Below are 19,461 nucleotides of genomic sequence, written 5' to 3' on the forward strand. Positions count from 1 at the left end.
TGTACCTATACAGTCAGAGATTTAGACCTGAAAGGGGCCTCAGAGGTCATTTAGTTTCACTCCTCTCCTCCCTTTTACAAATAAAGAAATTGAGGCCTGCAGAGGTTAAATGATTTGCCCAGTGTTGCAGGCAAGCTGACAGAGCTGGAATTTGGGCCTAGGCATTTTGATTCCCAATCTCCAGCCTTATGTGATCTCTTAAAAAATGACTTGTGTGTGTGTGTATGTGTGATTGTAGGAATGAGTGTGAACAAGGATAGTCCATATTCTGCTGAGGAGAATCCTGTGTCAAATTCATTCTTTCCCAACGTATATTTTAATGGCAGAACCAGACTGGTTTGGGTCATATGCCAATATGAATGATTTTAGTATAATTTAAGTGGTTATTATTTTATTAATACTATATTATTGTGGCATATTAATTATAGAATAAAATGCCATGTGTTTCATTGTTGTTGAAGAGCAATGTCTTTTTCAATGTGCTTTCATCTAGTTATTTCGTTTGATTATTTTGTAGTAAGGAAATTATTATTCTTGTTTTCCATGTGAGAAAAGATATGCGATATATTTTATATACATATATATATATGCGTACATGTGATATAAAGTTTCAGTAATTTTGCCCACATCATAAAAATGGCACTTTCAGTCCTATAAGCAAGGTCTCTCACCTTCTGGTCCCACATTCTTTCCACTGCTATGCCACATTGCTTTTCAAAAATTAATGTGAGTAAACCTTCAATTCAAATCCTCTAATAGTTTATTCACATATTAAAAAGGTCCTATGATAAGGATATTATAGTTTAGTCCTCTGGTGATGTCACTTGCCAGGGGTTCTATTTTGTTTAAATAAACTTCATTAAATCCTTTCAGAGAACATGGGAAATAGTTCCCTTATCCCATTAGTGTAGGTATGATACAGAGGAGATTTCTTGTTCAGGTAGAGGCAAGACTAGGTGAACTATGAGGTAACTTCCAACTCTGAGAGTTTTTGAAAATGAATGTAATTTTTTAATATGTTTTGAAGGGGCATATTAACCATCATATAACAGCAAAACTAGGGGTTTGTATGACTGAACTTTAAAAGGAATTTTTGGGGGTGGTTAAAGGCACAAAATGAACAATACCATATCTAATTGAAACAGCAGGGGGAATTTAGGAAAGTGGAATGTAATTACCTGAGTTGGAATGTAGCCAGAATACTAGAATTAACACCTTTCTTTCCTCGGTCTTGAGAAAAGTATCATGGGACTTTATAATTAGCATAAGTGGCCCAGGCCTTTATTTCACATCTCATTTGGAGTACATCAACTCTTGTTCTTTAGCCTGTTCCAAAAGCATGGGATTTGGGGCATGGAGTTCAGTGCAGTCAATGAAGAAAGAGTGCTAATTTCTACCCTATCACTGAATTCCTGGGAGGTCTCTCCTGCTGAAAAGACCTGATGCTGTATAGTTCATGAGCTAAGAGCCCAACTTGTATGGCTGCAGGAGACAGAGCTATGTGTATGTTATCTCCTTTGGAAAATGACAGTGCTAGTACTTAATTGACTGTGAGAGCTACGGAATTGCGGGCTGACTCTGTAACATGATGATGTATGGTTCAAAAGCAAATTTTTTTATTCTCTAGGTTTTTTATGTTGCTGAGAAGTGGCATTCTCAAGCTCTCTTTTGCTGAATGAAATGTTTATGGGCAAAGTGTGTATGTACAAAATTAAGGATGGCAGTAGTACAAAGCCTTGCAAATTAAAAGCTTTATATGTAATATTTAAGGAATTTTTCCTCTTAAAATATCTTAATAAGATTATTTTTGAAAATTTAATGCTTATCAAGTTTAAATCCTAAAGGGGCATAAATATTTCATCTTTGCAAATGGAAACTATCACCTGTTCTTTCAAAGCTGATTCACAATTACAGAGCCTCATTTAGCTCATTGTAAAGGCTAGGATTCATATAGGTTTATGAACAGGCATTATGCCACTAAAAAAAATGTAGCTTTTCTGTTACTAGCAGAGAGTGCCTCATAAAGTTGGTTTTAATGTTAGTGGCAGCAAGACGCACAAAGTGCTTGAAATGTGGAGGTGCCTGTGCAGAATCAGCATCTCTGTGGTTCCTGATCTACTTACTTCTAACAGACATAGACAGTCCTTATGGCTTGGCTTAGTCTTAAGTCACATTTTGAATTTGTTTTTGTCATTCAGGCAGAGGAATGTAGAGAAATGTTTTGTCTACTTAAGAATTTTCTTTCCTTATTTGTTTTCTCAAGAGGTTTGGACCTGTAGAGAGTCAGCTTAGTCGTATGAAAAGAATACCAACCTGGGAATTATGTGACCAGGGTTCAAACTGTGGCTCTGAAATTTTACAGCATGTCACTGTTGGCAACTCATGAAACATCTCTGAGCCTGAGTTATAGATGGCCATTTCCTTCTCCAGTGTGTCCTCATTTTACAGATGAGGAACTGAAGCAATAAGTAACTTGCCCAGGGTCATACAGCTAGCAATTATCTGAGGCCGAATTTGAACTCAGATATAGTCCAGTGCTCTATCCATTGCACCATCTAGCTGTTCCATACAGAGTGTTATATACCTGTGAGCTATTATTCGCCTCTTCTTAAAGCTTTCATTAAAGACTGTAATCTCTAGTAGACTCTATGTGCAGCATGCAAACAAAAGGAAGGCACATGGTGCCAGAAATAGTGGCATAGAAGAGAAATATGACTTAGCCTACAGTTCTCCCAACCAGATGGTTTCCCAGTGGTCATTCTCCAATATGACTGCCTTACCTAAAACCCCTGGCCCACTACTACTGCCTTTTCCTACACTTTCATCTCAGTCCAGCTTAACCTTTCTCCTTCCCTTACCCAAGTCTGCTCCATTCTTGTTGACTTCCTTTTTTAAGACTCTTCTACTGTGAGCCTTTAGAGCCTTCATTATTATCTTAGTGAATTATGTAATATCTTCAAACTTTTTTTTCCCCTCAAGTGCTCCTTCCTTGTTCTCAAATTAACTCCAACTTGAATTTGCCAGATAACATTATGCCTATTGTAATCCTCTTGCTTTTTCCTTGCTCCTATTCTTTCCTTCCTCAGTGCTGTCACTAAGCAACTTCCCTCTTCAGTAAAGTTTATGCCTTAGAAATCTACCACTATGTCCCCACCCATGCCACTGTTTTGATTTTTTTCCCAGGATATTCAGTATTCATTTACCAAACATTTGTGTAGAGCAGCTCAAGACCTGAGGGTGAGAAGAGGAGTTGTATGGTAAAGACAGGAATTTGATACAAAGGATGGAAGTAGATGCAATTCCTGAGCTGTACCAGGACAATTTTATTCCTTGCTTTTCCTCTCTTCTTTTACTGTTGTGGGAGGCCCAAAAAATCTGGGAAAAGGGAGGGGAAAAAAACCCAATAGCAGCAAAACACAGTCTGCAGAGCTTGTAGTCCAGATAACTCTTGGTGTGTTGTTGAAAGGGCAGCCTGTAATGATGGTCTTGAGGAGGTAGAGATTGGTAATCATGAATTAATAAAAGTTGTGAAGAATTTCTCTTCCCAAGTTAGTTATCTGGGATGATACAATGCAACTCAGACCTAGCTGCAGCATGGTTCAAAGACAAGCTCAACATTTGTGGTTTCCGTTTAACCGACTGCCTGTTCTGCGTTCCAGAAGGGCTTGGGACCTGGAGTCAAAGACTCATCTGGAAAGACATTCTGGGAACTGATAAATATCTCCCCTAGTGGAGTGGGGAAAAAAGAAAAACAAAAACAGCTGAGGCCTTTCCACTAGCCAGATACTGAATTGCTGAATGGCTTGCCTGTCTCACTTAAAGAGCTAAAGCTTAAGTTTCTGGGTTCTAAGCTAAGAGCTCATCTCTCTTCCACTTATACTGAAGAAGTAGCTCCTTGGCTAAGGCCTCCAGCCAAAGCCAGATTCTGGAGGTATGGGGAGCTCCACAGCTGTATTCCCAGGGGAGCATGGTACAGTAGCAATTATAAAACCATTGGAGCGTAGTCATCATCCTCATAGCTAACATGTATAAGCACTAACTATGTGTTAGGCACTGTGCTGTGTTCTCTCTATGTATTTGTGCTATATATACATATATATGTGCTATATACATAGTACTTAGGTTGTGTTATATAGCATAAGTAGATATTATGAGTTCTAATCAAAGGCATTTAATGAAATGGCATTTTTTAAAGGATAAATGAACGTGTCTCCTATAAATTTGTTTGAGTTTCCTGCTGACATTCCATAGAAGAATAGACATACCTAGGGAACGTATGTGAAGGGACACACATAGAGAACACATGTGTGTATAGATACATGTATACACATGTGCATATATATACCTGTGCATATATGAGATACACGTAATATAACTATAGATACAAACACATACAATGTCTTACTTGTATGTAGACATGTATAGGCACATGCATGCACATGCATAATGCCTATAATAATGTGTACACACATGTATACATATGATAATATAGTGTGTATATATACATATATATATGTGTATATATCCATACACACATATAAAAATAAAATTTTATCTTCCCAACAACCCTGGGAGATAGCTGTTATTATTATTCCCATTTTACAGATGAGAACAGTGAAGCAAAGGGAGATGAAGTGACTTGCCCAGGGTCACACAGCTTGTAAGTGCCTATCTGAACTCATGTCTTCCTGAATCTAGGCTATAAACTTGGAATAGACTATGCCATGTTCAGAAGGGAGAAGGAGCATGATGACATGATAAGAAAGTATGAATAGCCCTGCACTGGTGTTATAAGTTGCCCTTTCACTCATATATCTAGGCCACATGTATTCTCTATGTATCCCTTCACATGGGTCCCCTAAGCATGTCTGTTTTTCATATTGAATGTCTGTAGGAAACTCTAAACCAGGTTTATGGGCATATGCTCAGTTGTTCTTTAAAAAACAATGCTGTTTCATTAAATGCCTTTGATTAGAATTCATTATGTCTTCTGTGTGACTGGTAAAAGAAACTTTGTCATTAGGGACTCATGAACTGTGATTTTTTTTTTAAAGATGCAGAAGCCCACGCTGTTGCTTAATCCTAGAGTAACTTTGCTGAGGATTCCACGTGCAAGTGGAAAATGACCTAGGTATTACATCTATGTTCATTGTGCTAGGCACTTAGGAAGAAAAAGCCTTGGCTTCATGGGGCTTACAGTGTAGTAGGAGAGTAGGACAAAAGCAAATATAACATACAATGTTACCTAATTATTTTAAGTAACAAATAGTGACTTAATAGGTTCTCTGATATTTTGCCAATGGTGGAAACTATGGAGATTAAAGACATCATTATTAATGACCTTTATATAGTACTTTTAAAATGTACACTGTCTTAGCCTCTCTTTCTGTCTGACTGTCTGTCTCTCTTTGTTTTTGGAACTAGACCAAAACAACTAAAGAGCTGGGTTTTTTTTAACCTCATTTTACACATGAAAAACTGGGGCTAAAGTGTGGTGACTTGGCAAGATCAGAGAGTTTATGAATATTAGAGCTAGAATTTTGAACCCAAGTCTTTCAAACCTCAAGCTGAGTATTCTGTTCACTGTCATGGGATGTAACATTTGAATTAGGCTTTAACAGATGGCTAGGAATTTCTCAGGTGAGTGGAGAAATGGAACATTTGTTAGGCTTAGGGAATAATGTAAGCAAAGACATGGAAGCAGAACAATGTGTAGGGTGTTCAGAGAGCAGGAAGTACTCTAGCATGATTAGTTGTTGAGTCGTTTCATTTGTGACCAGCTCTCTGTGACCCCGTTTGGGGTTTTATTGGCAAAGATGCTGGAGTAGTTTGTCATTTCCTTCTCCAACTCATTTTACAAGTGAGGAAACTGAGCCAAACAGGGTGAAGTGACTTGCCTAGAGTCACATAGCTAATAAGTGTCTGAGGCTGGATTTGAACTCAGGTTCTCCTGATTCCAGGGCCAGTACTCAAGCCACTGTGCCATCTCACTGCCACCTTCTTCCAGCGACTGGGGCGTTTGGCTCGCAGTCCATCCTCTGGAATTTCAGCGACTTCTATAAGTATCTGAGGCTGGATTTGAACTCCAGTCCTCTTGACTGCAGGATCAGTGTTCTTTTCATTGCACCAAGAAAGCCAAGGTCTCCCACTGTATCTGGGGCCATCTTCAGTCCTCCTGATCTGTATCTTGCCACTGGGCTGCAGTGGCTCCAGAGGAGAAATTGAAGCTGATGACTTTGCACAGCCCTCCCTCACTTAAATCTAATTCACTTGCAAGTTATGGTATCAACTTCCCGATGCTATAGCCCTCTTCAAGAATGAAGGACGAACAACGACTTTTATATGAAGGTTTATGAACTTCCACTACTCTTACCTAAGATTTAAAAAGCTTAAACAAAATCCACCAGAATTCTACCCCAAATCTCACGACTCCAGATTTTTTTTTGCTTTTTTCTGTTGTATCAGACTAGCTCTTGTAAACCTTAATGCATGATATAAATAAATGTGAATGATTACTTATAATAACAATAATAGCAAGAGCTGATATTTATATAGCACACCAAGAGCTCCAAAGTGCTTTACATACATGAGCTCATTACTTATAATGCCTGTTTATTGTGTGTGAAACAAGATGATACATGTAGAGTGCTTTATAACCAGAAAGTACTATGGAAATGTGAGCTCCGTATTATATTATAGCTTTAATTTCTCCCCTGAGCTCCAGATCCTCATTCCCAGCTGCCTGCTCAACATTGATACCTATCTGTCTTGGCAGCATTCCAAACTCACCTTAGTCAAAACTGAGATCATCATTTTTCTTCCCAAAGTTTGTCCTACATCATACATAGCTCCTGTACTTCCATTAACAGTATCACCCTGTTCTAGGCCAGCAAGTTAGAGTTAGAATGACTTTCATTCTGCTTCAGACTCCATTTCTAACCAGTTCCCAAATCCTGTTGATTTAACCTTAGTCATAGCTCTCAAATTAATTATACAATTTTAGGGGTGCAAAAGTACCTTAGAAGTCATTTAGTCCAATGGCTCTTAGAACATGAATCTTCTATATGCTATATTGAGTTCATTTAGTTTTCTTTTTATTCTGTGCCTACTGCCCTAGTCCAAGTCATTATACCTCTTACTTTATTATGATAGCCTTCTAACCATTCTCTTTCCTCCAGTTTCTTTCCTCTGCAGCACTGCTACTAGTCATCTTTCTTATATCGAGACCCAGTCACTTAACTCTACCGCTAATAAATCCTTCCTACTTGTGGAATAAAGTCCAAACTCCTCTGAAGATTTCTCATTCATATTTTCCCAGAGCACTTTGTCTAGTTCTTTTTCTCCTTCCACACTCTATTATGCTATACTATACTTATCTATATGTTTCCTACCCATTCCTCATCCTCTTCCAACCAAAATATCTTAGATCTGGATTTATGAAGGCATCATAATATATCATAATACACACACACAGATACACACACACACACAGACACAGACACACACACACACACACACACACACACACACATCCCTAATTCCCATATGGCTTGAAATTCCATCTCCTATGGAAGGGAGCCTATGGACTGCTTTCTTACAATTCTACCTGCTGCACAGGGTCTTCTCCTACTGTAATAATGTATATGGGCATGGTCATACCCTAGTATTTTCTCTTCCATCTTATGACCCTTCAGATTTATGATATGAATTTATGAGGGCATCCACTCTACACCTTGAATAAGACTCCCCTCTACAATGTATTTGACCTCTGGCTTTCCATCTTTTGCATCATGACCTCCACTGATGAGGAACAACTACTACATCCCAAGGAAGGACATTCATTCTCCTTTGTTTAACTCGGATTATTAGGAAATTTTTCTTTATTGAAAGCCTAAATTTGACTCTTTTCAACTTCTGTTTATTGCTTGTGTCTGCCCTCTCAGATCAGTCAAATGCCATCCACTGTCCTATTAGTAACCATCTTAAACATCTGAATGGTGTAAATAAGTGACACCCTACAGGTAATAGGCATAAAAGTAGGCTTACTTAGCTGTAAGTCTGCAGTTGCATAGCACAGAGCCAGGATGCACATTGATAGTCCTTGTTCTACTTCTGCTTCTAGTGAACATTTTCCTTCCTTTTTCTCTTCCTTAATTACTCATGCATTTGCGTCTAAATTTTGAATGGTGCAACCTTCATAGTTTGAAGAGCCCATCAGGAAAATACTATATTATTTTAAATTTTTTTAAATGTCTGTGGAACTACCCAGGTCATTGTCAGTGCAAAGCTTTCTGTTACCTTAAAAAAAAGAAGTAACCCTCCCCAAACCCTTTGTTGTCAGTGTGGTAGGCCCCACTTTCAGCAACGTTCCCTAATTATCCTATGGCATGAAATTCCATCTCCTGTGGAAGGGAGCCTATGGACTTCCTTCTTAAAATTCTACCTGCTTCACAGGGTCTTCTCCTTCAGTAATGATTATACGGGCCCAGTCATACCCATATCTCTCTCTTCCATGTGAAGACCCTTCAGTTCTTTGAAGACATCCATCATGTCCTCTGTATATCTTCTTTCTTCCATGCTAAATTTCCTTACTTTCTTCAGCCAGTTATCATTTGTCAGGAACTGAACATGGATGTCCTCCAGCTTATCAATATTCTTCTTCAGCAGTGGTGCCAAAAACTAACCACAATAGTCCAGTTCTAGTCTGACCAGGAACTATTGCTTCCTTCTTTTTGTATATTATTCTTTAACAGCCCAAGATCACGTTAAGTTTTTTTTGACCACCGTATCACATCATTGAGTTATATCCTCTCTTTTTCGAGAAAACTGCTATCTAGCCATGGCTCCTCAATCTTATAATTATCAAGTTGATTTTTAAAAATCGAGTGTAAGACTATATTTACCCTTCTTAAATTTCTTACTTGCTTCTGTCCTAGTAGATTGTAAGCTTTTTGAGGGTAAGGGTGGAGATGTTTTCATCTTTATATATCTAAGGCCTAGCATAGTGCCTTGCACAATGCAGATATTCAATAAATGTTTATTAAAAGGACTTAAATGATACTTCACAAGTAATAAATACTGTTACTAACTGGCGGTATCGCAGAAGGCATCACCAAGAAGTTGGTGGTTGAATTGGGTTTTAAGAGATAGAGGTAAAGAGGTTTCATAGGAAGGAGAGAAGCAAATGGGATTAGAGTAGAGGACATTCTAAGACTGGGGATTATTGCAGGGGGAAAAAAGGAATTGAGGTAGGAAAGCCAGGGGGTGTGTATAGGGGATGGCACATAATCTCATATGGAATATATAAGCTAGAGTAGAATAAGATAAAGTTGGAGTAATAAGATGACATCTGTAAAAATTTCATAGGGTTAGGAATATCTTTAACAGGCTGTTGATTTCTTTTGTAAAATTTAAATTATTGAATAACTACAAACAGTACTGGAAAGAAATGTGCTTTCATCCATCCCACAGGTTTATCAAATGTCTTAATTTTAGATAAGACAGTTTGTTTTTGTCACCATTCTCATTCTCCTGCAATTCAACCCTATGCACCCTAGCCAGATTAATGCTGTTCTTCTGGGCTTGTGTTGAGAGAGCAGAAGAGTTTTGGTTCCTTCATCATTTTTTTTCTTTTACTGTATTCATCTGGCCAGATACACTATGCAATAGCATATACTATACAATAGTATATGTGGCTGTATTCATGTCTAGAACTATTTGGTATGAATATATGCTTTCTGCAAACATTTGAATCCTATTAAAATTGGCCACTCTCCATTCTCCAGGAAGCAATTACGTGCAGCCTCCTCTCTGGATCATTTGCAGATCTGTGCTTTAAACAACTCATTGAAGAGTCTGATGTCAGTCAGCTATTGTAGTGAATGCCCAGCAGGACTCTTCATAAGTTTTGGGAGATGGAGCATATCTGCCCTTTCAAAAGCAATTCATGTCACACTTGGAAGAAGCAGGGATCAAGATAGCCATATAATTTTTTTAAAAAATTGATTTGAGGAATTGACCTCATTTCCCAAGGTGTCCCCTGAGGATTTTGCCCAAGAGCTGGTGGGATTGGAGACCTTTTGGAGGTCACCTAATTGGAGTCTGCAGGAAGGGAAAATAGATCAAAGAACGAAGGAGACTCTGTCCTCTCTTCAAACCTCTTTTTTTTTTTTTTTAAGGCAATTGGGGTTAAGTGACTTGCCCAGCCAGTAAATGGCAAGTGTTTGCTATGAGGCTGCATTTGAACTCAAGTCCTCTTGACTTCAGGGCTGGTGCTGTATATTCACTGCATCACCTACCTGCCCTTCAAACCTCCTTCCTTAAGAAAGAAGCATGAAGTGGCCGCAATAGAAGGTGTTGAAGTAAGCTGTGTCAAGGACGTTGCAGTAGAGTAGGGTCAGCTTTTGTGAGAGCATAACTCTCTGTTTTTAAAAGCATGATCTTTAGTGTACTAGCTGGACTCAAAGGAAACCATCCTGACAGTCAACAATACGCCTGTGATAATAGGTGATTGTGCTTCCTCTCTTCATTCTTATGAGTGCATCTTTATGAAACCCCTTTGTTGGTTAAATTCTAATGGAGACCCAGAACTTCATGGGCAGTCTGGATTCTTAGGAAGGAGAAAGACAAGGAGAGAGCTGACAAGGATGGGTCCTATAAAAGCTGCAACACTGTGGCACTCTCCAAATGACCTAAATCAGTATTTTATTTATGATACATCACTGAGAAATGTAGGCCTAGTTTGCTTTTTACACTGATGTAATAATTTCACTTAACTAGTGCCTATAACAATATATAACAAGCAGAGTATTTGAAAGTAAGAATACTACATTGAAAGAGGGGTTTTGGTCTCCCCACGCTATAAAATTCTACCTTATTTCAAGTTATTATGATATACTTTCTGGTTTCTTAAAATTTTAGATTATACATGCCATTGATTGCTTTTATTAATGCAGAAAATTAAAAACTGACTACATTAACAGGCCTGTCATATATTAAAATTAATATCCCCTTGGGAATGGATATGTGTATATCTGTACATATATTTGAGTGTGTATCTATAACTGTCTGTCTATGTATCCATCCATCTATCTTCTAAAACAATGTAAGATGCCATTCCATTTTAGCACCCAAAAGGTCATGAAATGTATATGGCCCCTTAACCAACACAGTTTTCCACATGTGGTTCCTTATCCTACATGGAGATTAGAAGTAAACATTGTGGTATTGAATGTCAGTATTAGAGAACGCCTAAGTGAAACCTTCCGTATGATTGAAATGTATTTGTTATTGTTATTGACTTATTTCAGTCATGTCTGACTTTTTTGTGACTCCATTCGCGGTTTTCTTGGCAAAAATATTGGAGTGGCTTGTTATTTCCTTCTACAGCTCATTTTTAGAGATGAAGAAACCAAGACAAACAGGTTAAATGACTTGCCCAGGATCACATAGCTAGTAAATATTGGATGTCAACTTTGAACTCAGGGACAGGAGTCTTCCTTCTTATAGTAATAATGTATTGTTATAGAACTATTTCATTAAAAGATTCATGTAGAAGTTATAGGACAATCTTCCATCATGGTAACTCAATAGGTTTTAAGTACTAAGAACCATTAAAGTCTCACCAAACCATATTGTCACTCCTTCTCCTTCCCACCTCTCCATCTCCCACTTATACGTGATTAGTCAATACCAACTTTGCAATGCACTTGTGTTCCATATATGGCCTTTATGAACAAAGTAGAATTGAGCAAAAGATAGATAATAGTCTGGATTGCCTTTGGGAAATTACACAATTCTTTTAATGAACCTAGCATTCTCTCTAACAAAAACATCTTTTTAAACTCTAGTGTGTTCTTCTAATGACACTTTATGACTGTAAATAATGAGTCTTTACAGTCTGAAGAATTGACTTTAAGAATCACTCAAAAGGCAATAGTGCATGGTGGGTGTGAGCAGGCTGCAAAGCATCTTGCAGGTGTAGAGTGGTGCAAAAGAAGTCATGTAAAAGGTATCATCAGGAAAATCTAGAACCAGAAAAAGAGAGTGAGATGAGGGCCAGTTACATAGTAAGTTTGAAAGACAGCTGACAGCATGTATAAATTCAGTGGCGTCACATGAAAACATGATGAAGGCCCATTGCAAGTTGGGTGAATTTATGGGAGGGCAGAGAGAAGAATCACATTCTATGAGTAAGCAAGGATGGGTTGTGATCTGCATCATGGGAAAGAATATACACATTGATGAGCTCACAAGTGTCTTGGAGGATTGGAGAGTGGCTTTGTTGTGCCCTGTCTCCCAATATTTTTGTTTGCCCTTTTGCCTCAGTAAATTTATTCACCAAATTACATTTTACTTCAGCTAATATAAATTTTTATTTTCTGGATAGGCAGAATTCTCTCATTACATTCCCTGGCTGTACAGGCTAAACATGACCCAGAAGTATATTGAGCACTGGGAAAAAGTGGTGTGGGATACTTTAAAAAAAAAAGGCTCTAGGTAATTTGCAGGCATTTTTGTCTACCACAGAGGATGGTATCATCTTTATCCTTCCTTGCCATTTTGTTTCCCACTTAGCCTTTCCTTCTTTCTAACCATCCATCTCTGTAGGGATTAGAGAGCCTTCTTCCTACTGCCTAAAGGTAGAGTTGCTGACTGCAAAGGTATCTCATTGAAACCTAAAGGCTGACCTATCACTGAGTTCCAGAATTGTCTTTTTTTCTAAGTGATGCAGAAACTGGTCTGCTGCTTCTCGAATGTAATAGAATTATCCCTTATTTAAACAGCTGTCCCATGTAGACAGAGTACATTTGGAGTCCTAATGCGGTTTAACATTGGGAATCAGTCTTACTGTTTGAATTGGAAATAAGAATCAGCAAATAACTCCTATGCTATGTCAGCCTGGCATAATTTTGCAGAGTTTGTCTTTAGGGATAGTATTTTTGGTTGCCGGAAAATATTATACTAGCAATGTTGCATACCAATTAGTTGTATTAAAATATATATTATGCAGCAACTCTGCACTTGGGTTAAAAAGTTTCCTTGACAACATCATTTAACTTCTTACTGTTCTTTTCCTGCTGCTAGTATAAATATCTAAGATGTTTTTGTTCAAAACATCAATTAGACTTCAATATAATCTTTATTAATACAGATGTGTTATTACAAGAAGACTGCTGAGCTATGATAATTTGCACAGCAGGAACAATAAAATACCTCCCTTCTCTTTGCTTGTATCCCAGAATGCTTAAATTTTCTATTCATTTACAAAGCTAATCACAGCCTTCTATAGTATCTTTTTACAATTATAGTCAAATCTTTAAAGCTCTCATCATCAAAAGCATTATCCTTCAAAGGTAAACATAATGGAAAATTCTCGTGTTATAGATGGCTAGAAAAAGACACCTATTAGCTTTAGCCATATGTGGTGTTAATTTTTTTTCTTATTCTTTTCTTCCCTTTCCACAGCCAAAACTCCCCACTTCTTGAGAATTCAGAATGTGGAAGTCAATGCTGGGCAGTTTGCCACCTTCCAGTGCAGTGCCATCGGTAGAACGGTGGCTGGGGACAGACTCTGGCTTCAGGTATGGTCATACATTTTTGTCAACAGTAGAATAAGATGTGGGGTTTTTTTTCAGCTTTTTTTTTTCTAATGAAGGAGGGAAAGCCCCCAAAGTCTATAACCATGAACAAATTGCCTTTAACCTCTCAGTGCTCCAGGCTGCTTAAAGCATAGAATTAAGGGGTGACTTTTCAATCTGCAATTGTAGAAGAGAATTTCCACAATGAGACATCCCCATAGCAGTGAGATCATGGATCTGGACCAGTAAGCAAAACCCAAACAGCTCCATCAAAGCTGCAACTAACATAAAGTAAAAGATTCTCCTTTCACTCTGCTACATTATCCTTCATTAGCCTTGAGTAGCTATGTTTTCTGAGTTCCCTCATTTCTTTTGCTCTCATAGTTTCCTAGTATCATAGATTTAGAAGTGGACGGCACCTTAGAAGCTATCAAGTCTAATCCCTTCATTTTATAAATCAGTAAACTGAGGCCAGGAGATGTCAAATAGCTTGTCCAAGGTCACAGAGATTTTACATGGGAGGACTGATTTAAATCCACATTGTCTGACTTCGAATTTCATGTTCTTTCCCTTAAACTGTGCTGACTTTCTTGATGAAAATAATATTACTAGGGTACCTACCACAGTTTATTGCTTTTCCTGTTAAATTTTTCTTGGCCTTATTACTTGGATTTTTTTTTCTTTTTAGTCTTTTTATCAATCCAATTCCATCAAATTGGAGGTTACTTCTAAGGTTACCTTTAAGTTTGAGGGCAGGGAAGGGTGTTAAGGAGTAATGTATTCCAACTCTTCTCGCCTCCCCCCATGCTTTTTTTTTTTTTAACATAACTCTATAGCATGAGGAAAACAATATTTGGAGGCCTTTGTGGTATTTGGGACTTTCCAGTAAAATGTAACCATTAGTGTGGGAAGAATCTTTTCTGGTAATTGCTGTTATTTCTCCTGGTCCCAATGGGTTCCATCCCTCCTCAGCACAGGAGAGAATGGGAAGGGGAGATAGGTTAATGGATTTATCCATAGATCCCCAGTGAGTCAGAGATGGGAGTGAGATTAGCTGATTTGCTTAATCCACCAAACCATCTACTTAAAACTCCAGGCCCTTTCTTTCCCTGTAACACTTCATCTCATCATTGTTCTTTCTGCTTGGACAGTCATCTACAGAGCAGTTATACCTCATCTTAACTGGTGTTACCTCTATTTCTTTCTTGTCTTTTAAATTCTATCCACTTCCCCTCCAGGTGTTTTTTCCTTCCCATTTGTTTCCTAAATTCAGCTTTCTTTCTTAGTTTGATCTATCTGCAAGTATACTGTCAAATTCTACACTGCCTTCCATTTCTACCTCTACTCCCAAACTTCTCTTTATATAAATTTGCCATAATTTTACCATAACCATTTCTTCTTACAATTTGAATAATGATTATGGTAATGATGATACCTTTCCATTTGTAAAATATCTATACTTTTGAAAAATACTATCAAACACATACATCTGATATAATTAATACTAAAAGGGACCTAAAGAGATCAGTGATTTCCCTCCTTTCTCCTCCCAACTATCCTAACCCTTCCTTTCACCTGACAGATAAGGAAGCTGTGCCAGCAGTGGTTAGGTGACCTGCCTGGGGGAAGCAAGGTAGGAAAGCAGCAGAGGCAAAATTGACTCTAAGTTCTTTGTCTCCAAGCCCAATGATTTTTCCACTCTTGTATGTCACTTCTCTCATTTGCTTGTCTCAGCATTTCTCTGAGATATTTCCAAATGAGGAAACTGAGGGACAGAAAGCTAAAATGATTTTGTGCAAGGGTCATACAGTTCTTTAGTATGGGAGCCAGGATTAGGACTCAGGTATTCCCACATCCAGTTTAGTCTTCTTCCTGCTACACTCTCCTCCTCTGGCCCAGTTGTTTCCTCATTGACCTTTTTCTTTTCCACAACCTGGACTAGAAGTTTTCTTGGTTTTTGAAGAATAAAAAGGAAACATTGAAGAGCTTTGGACCTGAATATATTTTAGCACGTTAAAAAATTCCTCTTTACTATTCACCTTTCTTTGAAAGCATTTTATTTTTTATTTTATATGGCTGGTTTTGCTTTTGCTAAGGTGTAGGAAATAACAATTATAGAATTCTAATAACTGTATAATCAAATTCAACATTTGCCACATATTTATTCTTTTTTGTTGCCAGCTGTCTTAAGTCTTTATCATCAGGAATCATCATTTCAGAAGATATTTTCCTTAACAGTTGCACTTTTTCCCCCTTTCTACACCTTTGATTTCATCCATGGGGTGAATTCTTTTTGTGTATACTTCCTCAGGAACTCATATGTAACTTAGTTTCTTCACTGTGCTTTCTACAATAAATCACTTGGTGGTCTAATGAACTCCCATGGTTTCAATGATCATCTGTATATCTATGTAGTAATCCTAGTCTCTCTTCTGGGCTGTAGTTCTACATCTCCAACTTCTTCTTGGCCATTTTGAACTGGATGTCTTGTAGATATCTAAAATGCATCATGTTTAAAACAGAACTCATCTTTTCTTCCAGACCCTTCCCACTTCTAGGCTTCCCTTTTATTGTCAAGGGCACCACTCTCTTCCCAGTAACCATCCTCATAGACCTGGTATCATCTTCAGCTGTTCATTCTTACCTATGCCACATATACAATAAATTGCCAAATCTCGTCATTCCTAACCTTATAACATCTCTAGTATGCATCCCCATCAATCCATTCATATAGTCACCACCCAAGTTCAGGCCCTCATCAACTCTTGTCTGGACTATTGCCAGTAGCTTTCTATCTGGTCTCTCTGCCTCAGTTCATCCTCCATATGCTGCCAAAATGATTTCTTTCAAAAGCATAGGTCTGACCATGTGTCACGTTCATTGATCTCCAATGGTTCCCTGTTACCTCTAGGATTAAATCTAAATCCTTCTGTTTGGCCTTGAAAGCTCTTCATAACCTGGCACTTTTTTACCTGTTCAGCTTTCTCATACCTTACTTCCCTCCTGACAGTGGCTCCAGCAACCCTGTCCTACTTGTAGTCTCTTCAGTGTAACACCCTGTTTTCCATCTCTCTACCTTTTGTTGGCCTTCCCTGGTGCTTGCAGTGCTCTGCCCCCTCCCTCTATTTCTTAATTTCCCTTACATCCTTCAAGATTAAGCTGTAGGAGACCTTTCCCATTCCTCCTAGATACTAATGCCTTCTCCTTTTAAATTACATTCTATCTACTCCATATAAATCATATATATGTATATATAATACATATAATACCATATACCATATATAATATATAGTATATATAAAATATAATATGTATAATATATATCCTAGTTATTAACATTTTTTCTTCCTCATTAGAATGGGAACCACTTGAAGCCACTTTAAATTATGTTCTATCTACTGTGATGGATCGTATATAAGTGTGTGTGTGTGTGTGTGTGTGTCTGTGTGTGTATGCGTATGTGTGTGTGTATGGTATGTATATGGTATGTATATATGTATACATATATATGTATATATCCTAATTATTAACATTTTGTCTTCCTCATTAGAATGGGAGCCACTTTAAATTACGTTCTATCTACTCTGATAAATCATATATATGTGTGTGTATGTGTATATCTACATATATCTACATATTTATTATATATATCCTAGTTATTAACATTTTGTCTTACTCATTAGAATGGGAGCCATTTGAAGGCAGGCACTGTTTTTGTCTTTCTTTTTATCCTTAGGAAATTGCATGGTACTTGGTGAATAGGAATGCTGAATGCTTGTTGACTGTCCTAGAGAGTTGCTAGAGGCACTGAGAGGTTAAGTAATTTTCCCATGGTCACTCAGCCAAGTACATATTAGAAGTAGTATCTGAACCCAGGTCTTCTTGCTTCCACAATATTGTTACCTCTGATAACTTTAATAAACATAACCACCATGCCTATATTCATTTACAGCCTACCCTTCAACAAGTGTGTTCATTTTTCATACCCCTGTTTATTAATCTGTCTCTTCCTCTCAGTCTGCTAGCAAGTAGATATACTAAAAAAAATAATGTGAAGCTATTGTGCTAGGCTGCCTTTTTGAAAGTTGAATTCAGTCATGAACTCTCTGTTCACAATTGGCTCAGAATAGTCAATTTAAGAAGTCATGAGTTTCTATTCAGTTTTTTAAAGGTCAAGCAGAAAGGATGTTTTGCAGGAATAGAAACTGACCACCCTATTTTTATGAAAGAGTGTACCCTTTAATGTAGAAATCTTCATATGAAAGGGATAAAACCCTTTCTCTTTCTGCAGAGGTTTTGTGTCCAACAGTGTCACCAATGGATGAGATTGAATATGATACTAAGACTGAAGTAGCAATCTAAATAGTCACTTCCAATGTTGCCAAGAGTTTATGGAATATTTGAGATCATAGAATATTGATTCTGCTTAAAAATGGTTTCGAAACTCCTACTTCAGAACTAGCATTTCTTTTAAAAGACCTCAAAATATTTTCTACCCTTGGCAAAAGATTTTCTGCTATAAAACTTACAGTAGAATTCAGCAATGAACATCTAATGCATAAATGCTAATAGACGTGTTCCAAATTAAAGGTGCAATGGGAAGATAAGAAGCAGATAGAAGAAAGAGATTTGTATTCATTCTCCAGTTGTAATATGAACTATACATGTCAGATTGCTACTCTAGGGATTGAAATTTATGCAAACATACAGAACATAATGTTTGTAAATTATTTCTAAAGCCAACACATCTGTTTATTCCCTTATTTCCCCCTTTCTTCCTCATTTCTTTATGGTCTTCTCAATGGCTAGTCATATTGACACCCAGCTTAGTATCTAATGTGGAATGTAATTTCAGTCATAATTTGGATTGTAGAATTCAAAAGTATATACCTTTTTGCGAAGTCATTTCTTCATGGAGGGCCAGGCAAACAAAGTGTTTCTCTTTACTATTTGCTCCATTAATTATAGTTCATGTTCATATTACAACCTTATTAACCAGAATACTTCATTTAATCCATTGAATCAAACAATTTGATTCCACATAATGCACATTAAAAAAAACACAATCACTGGCTGCAGTGAAATAAAAATGTGTACTGTCCTTTCATTATAAAACTGATGCTATTCATCTGCTGTGAATAGAATATGCAGGGTATGTGGGGTTTTTTTCCTTTCTAATAGTGAAGGTGGGATGCTATCTTGACCAGTTTCACTTGGAACCAATGACATGTGTGACAGGACCATTTTTTTGTTTAGGAGACCCAATTGGTGACCTCAAAATAGAGGTTTATTTATTATGTGAAGCTGCCTGGATCATATGAAAATTAAAGCTAGTTTGTTTAGATACATGAAGAATTATTAGATCATCAATTTTTGAGGTGGAAGGATCATTTGATGTCATTGAGTCCACCACTCTTAGTCTAACAATGAGGAAAACTAAGGTCTAGGGAAGGAAAATCATCTGCCTATGTCAACTAGGTTTTAGTATGACACTAATGAAGGAATGTTTATGATTAAACCGGATTCTGTGACAGGTCTCTTGATTTCAAATCCAATGTCCTTTCCATTAAACCATGCTTCCTCTCATGGAAAGTGGATTATTATTGAAAATGGGTTATTATTATGGTTATTATTATTGTTATTAATAAAAATAATAATAGCACCACTTCACATTTATATAGAGCCCTCATGTTTGCAAAACATTTTCATGTAAACATTGTATTTATTTCTTATTAAAAGCAATGAGGTAAGCAAAGCAGGTGGCATTATTCCCATTTTATAGGTGAGGAAACTGTCCTTATACTAGTAAGTAAGAGAGACCGGATGAAAATAGAGTTTTCCATGCCACCCTCTATGATCCTCTCAGCACAGAGGAGGGAGA

General features: G+C 37.4%; 1 protein-coding gene across 7 annotated transcripts in view; it reads left to right on the forward strand.

Annotated features, from left to right (window-relative positions):
• Window positions 1–19,461, forward strand: part of PTPRM (protein tyrosine phosphatase receptor type M) — a 922,867-nt gene that overhangs the window by 334,485 nt on the left and 568,921 nt on the right. For all 7 annotated transcript variants that reach the window (XM_078153517.1, XM_078153511.1, XM_078153512.1 and 4 more), the window contains one exon: window positions 13,468–13,583. In XM_078153517.1, the coding sequence (XP_078009643.1) occupies window positions 13,468–13,583 (116 nt within the window). The remainder of the gene's footprint in view (window positions 1–13,467; window positions 13,584–19,461) is intronic.

This window comes from Phascolarctos cinereus, unplaced genomic scaffold, assembly GCF_003287225.1.
Source record: "Phascolarctos cinereus isolate Bilbo 61053 unplaced genomic scaffold, phaCin_HiC Scaffold_4;HRSCAF=312, whole genome shotgun sequence".
NCBI classification, from domain to species: domain Eukaryota; kingdom Metazoa; phylum Chordata; class Mammalia; order Diprotodontia; family Phascolarctidae; genus Phascolarctos; species Phascolarctos cinereus.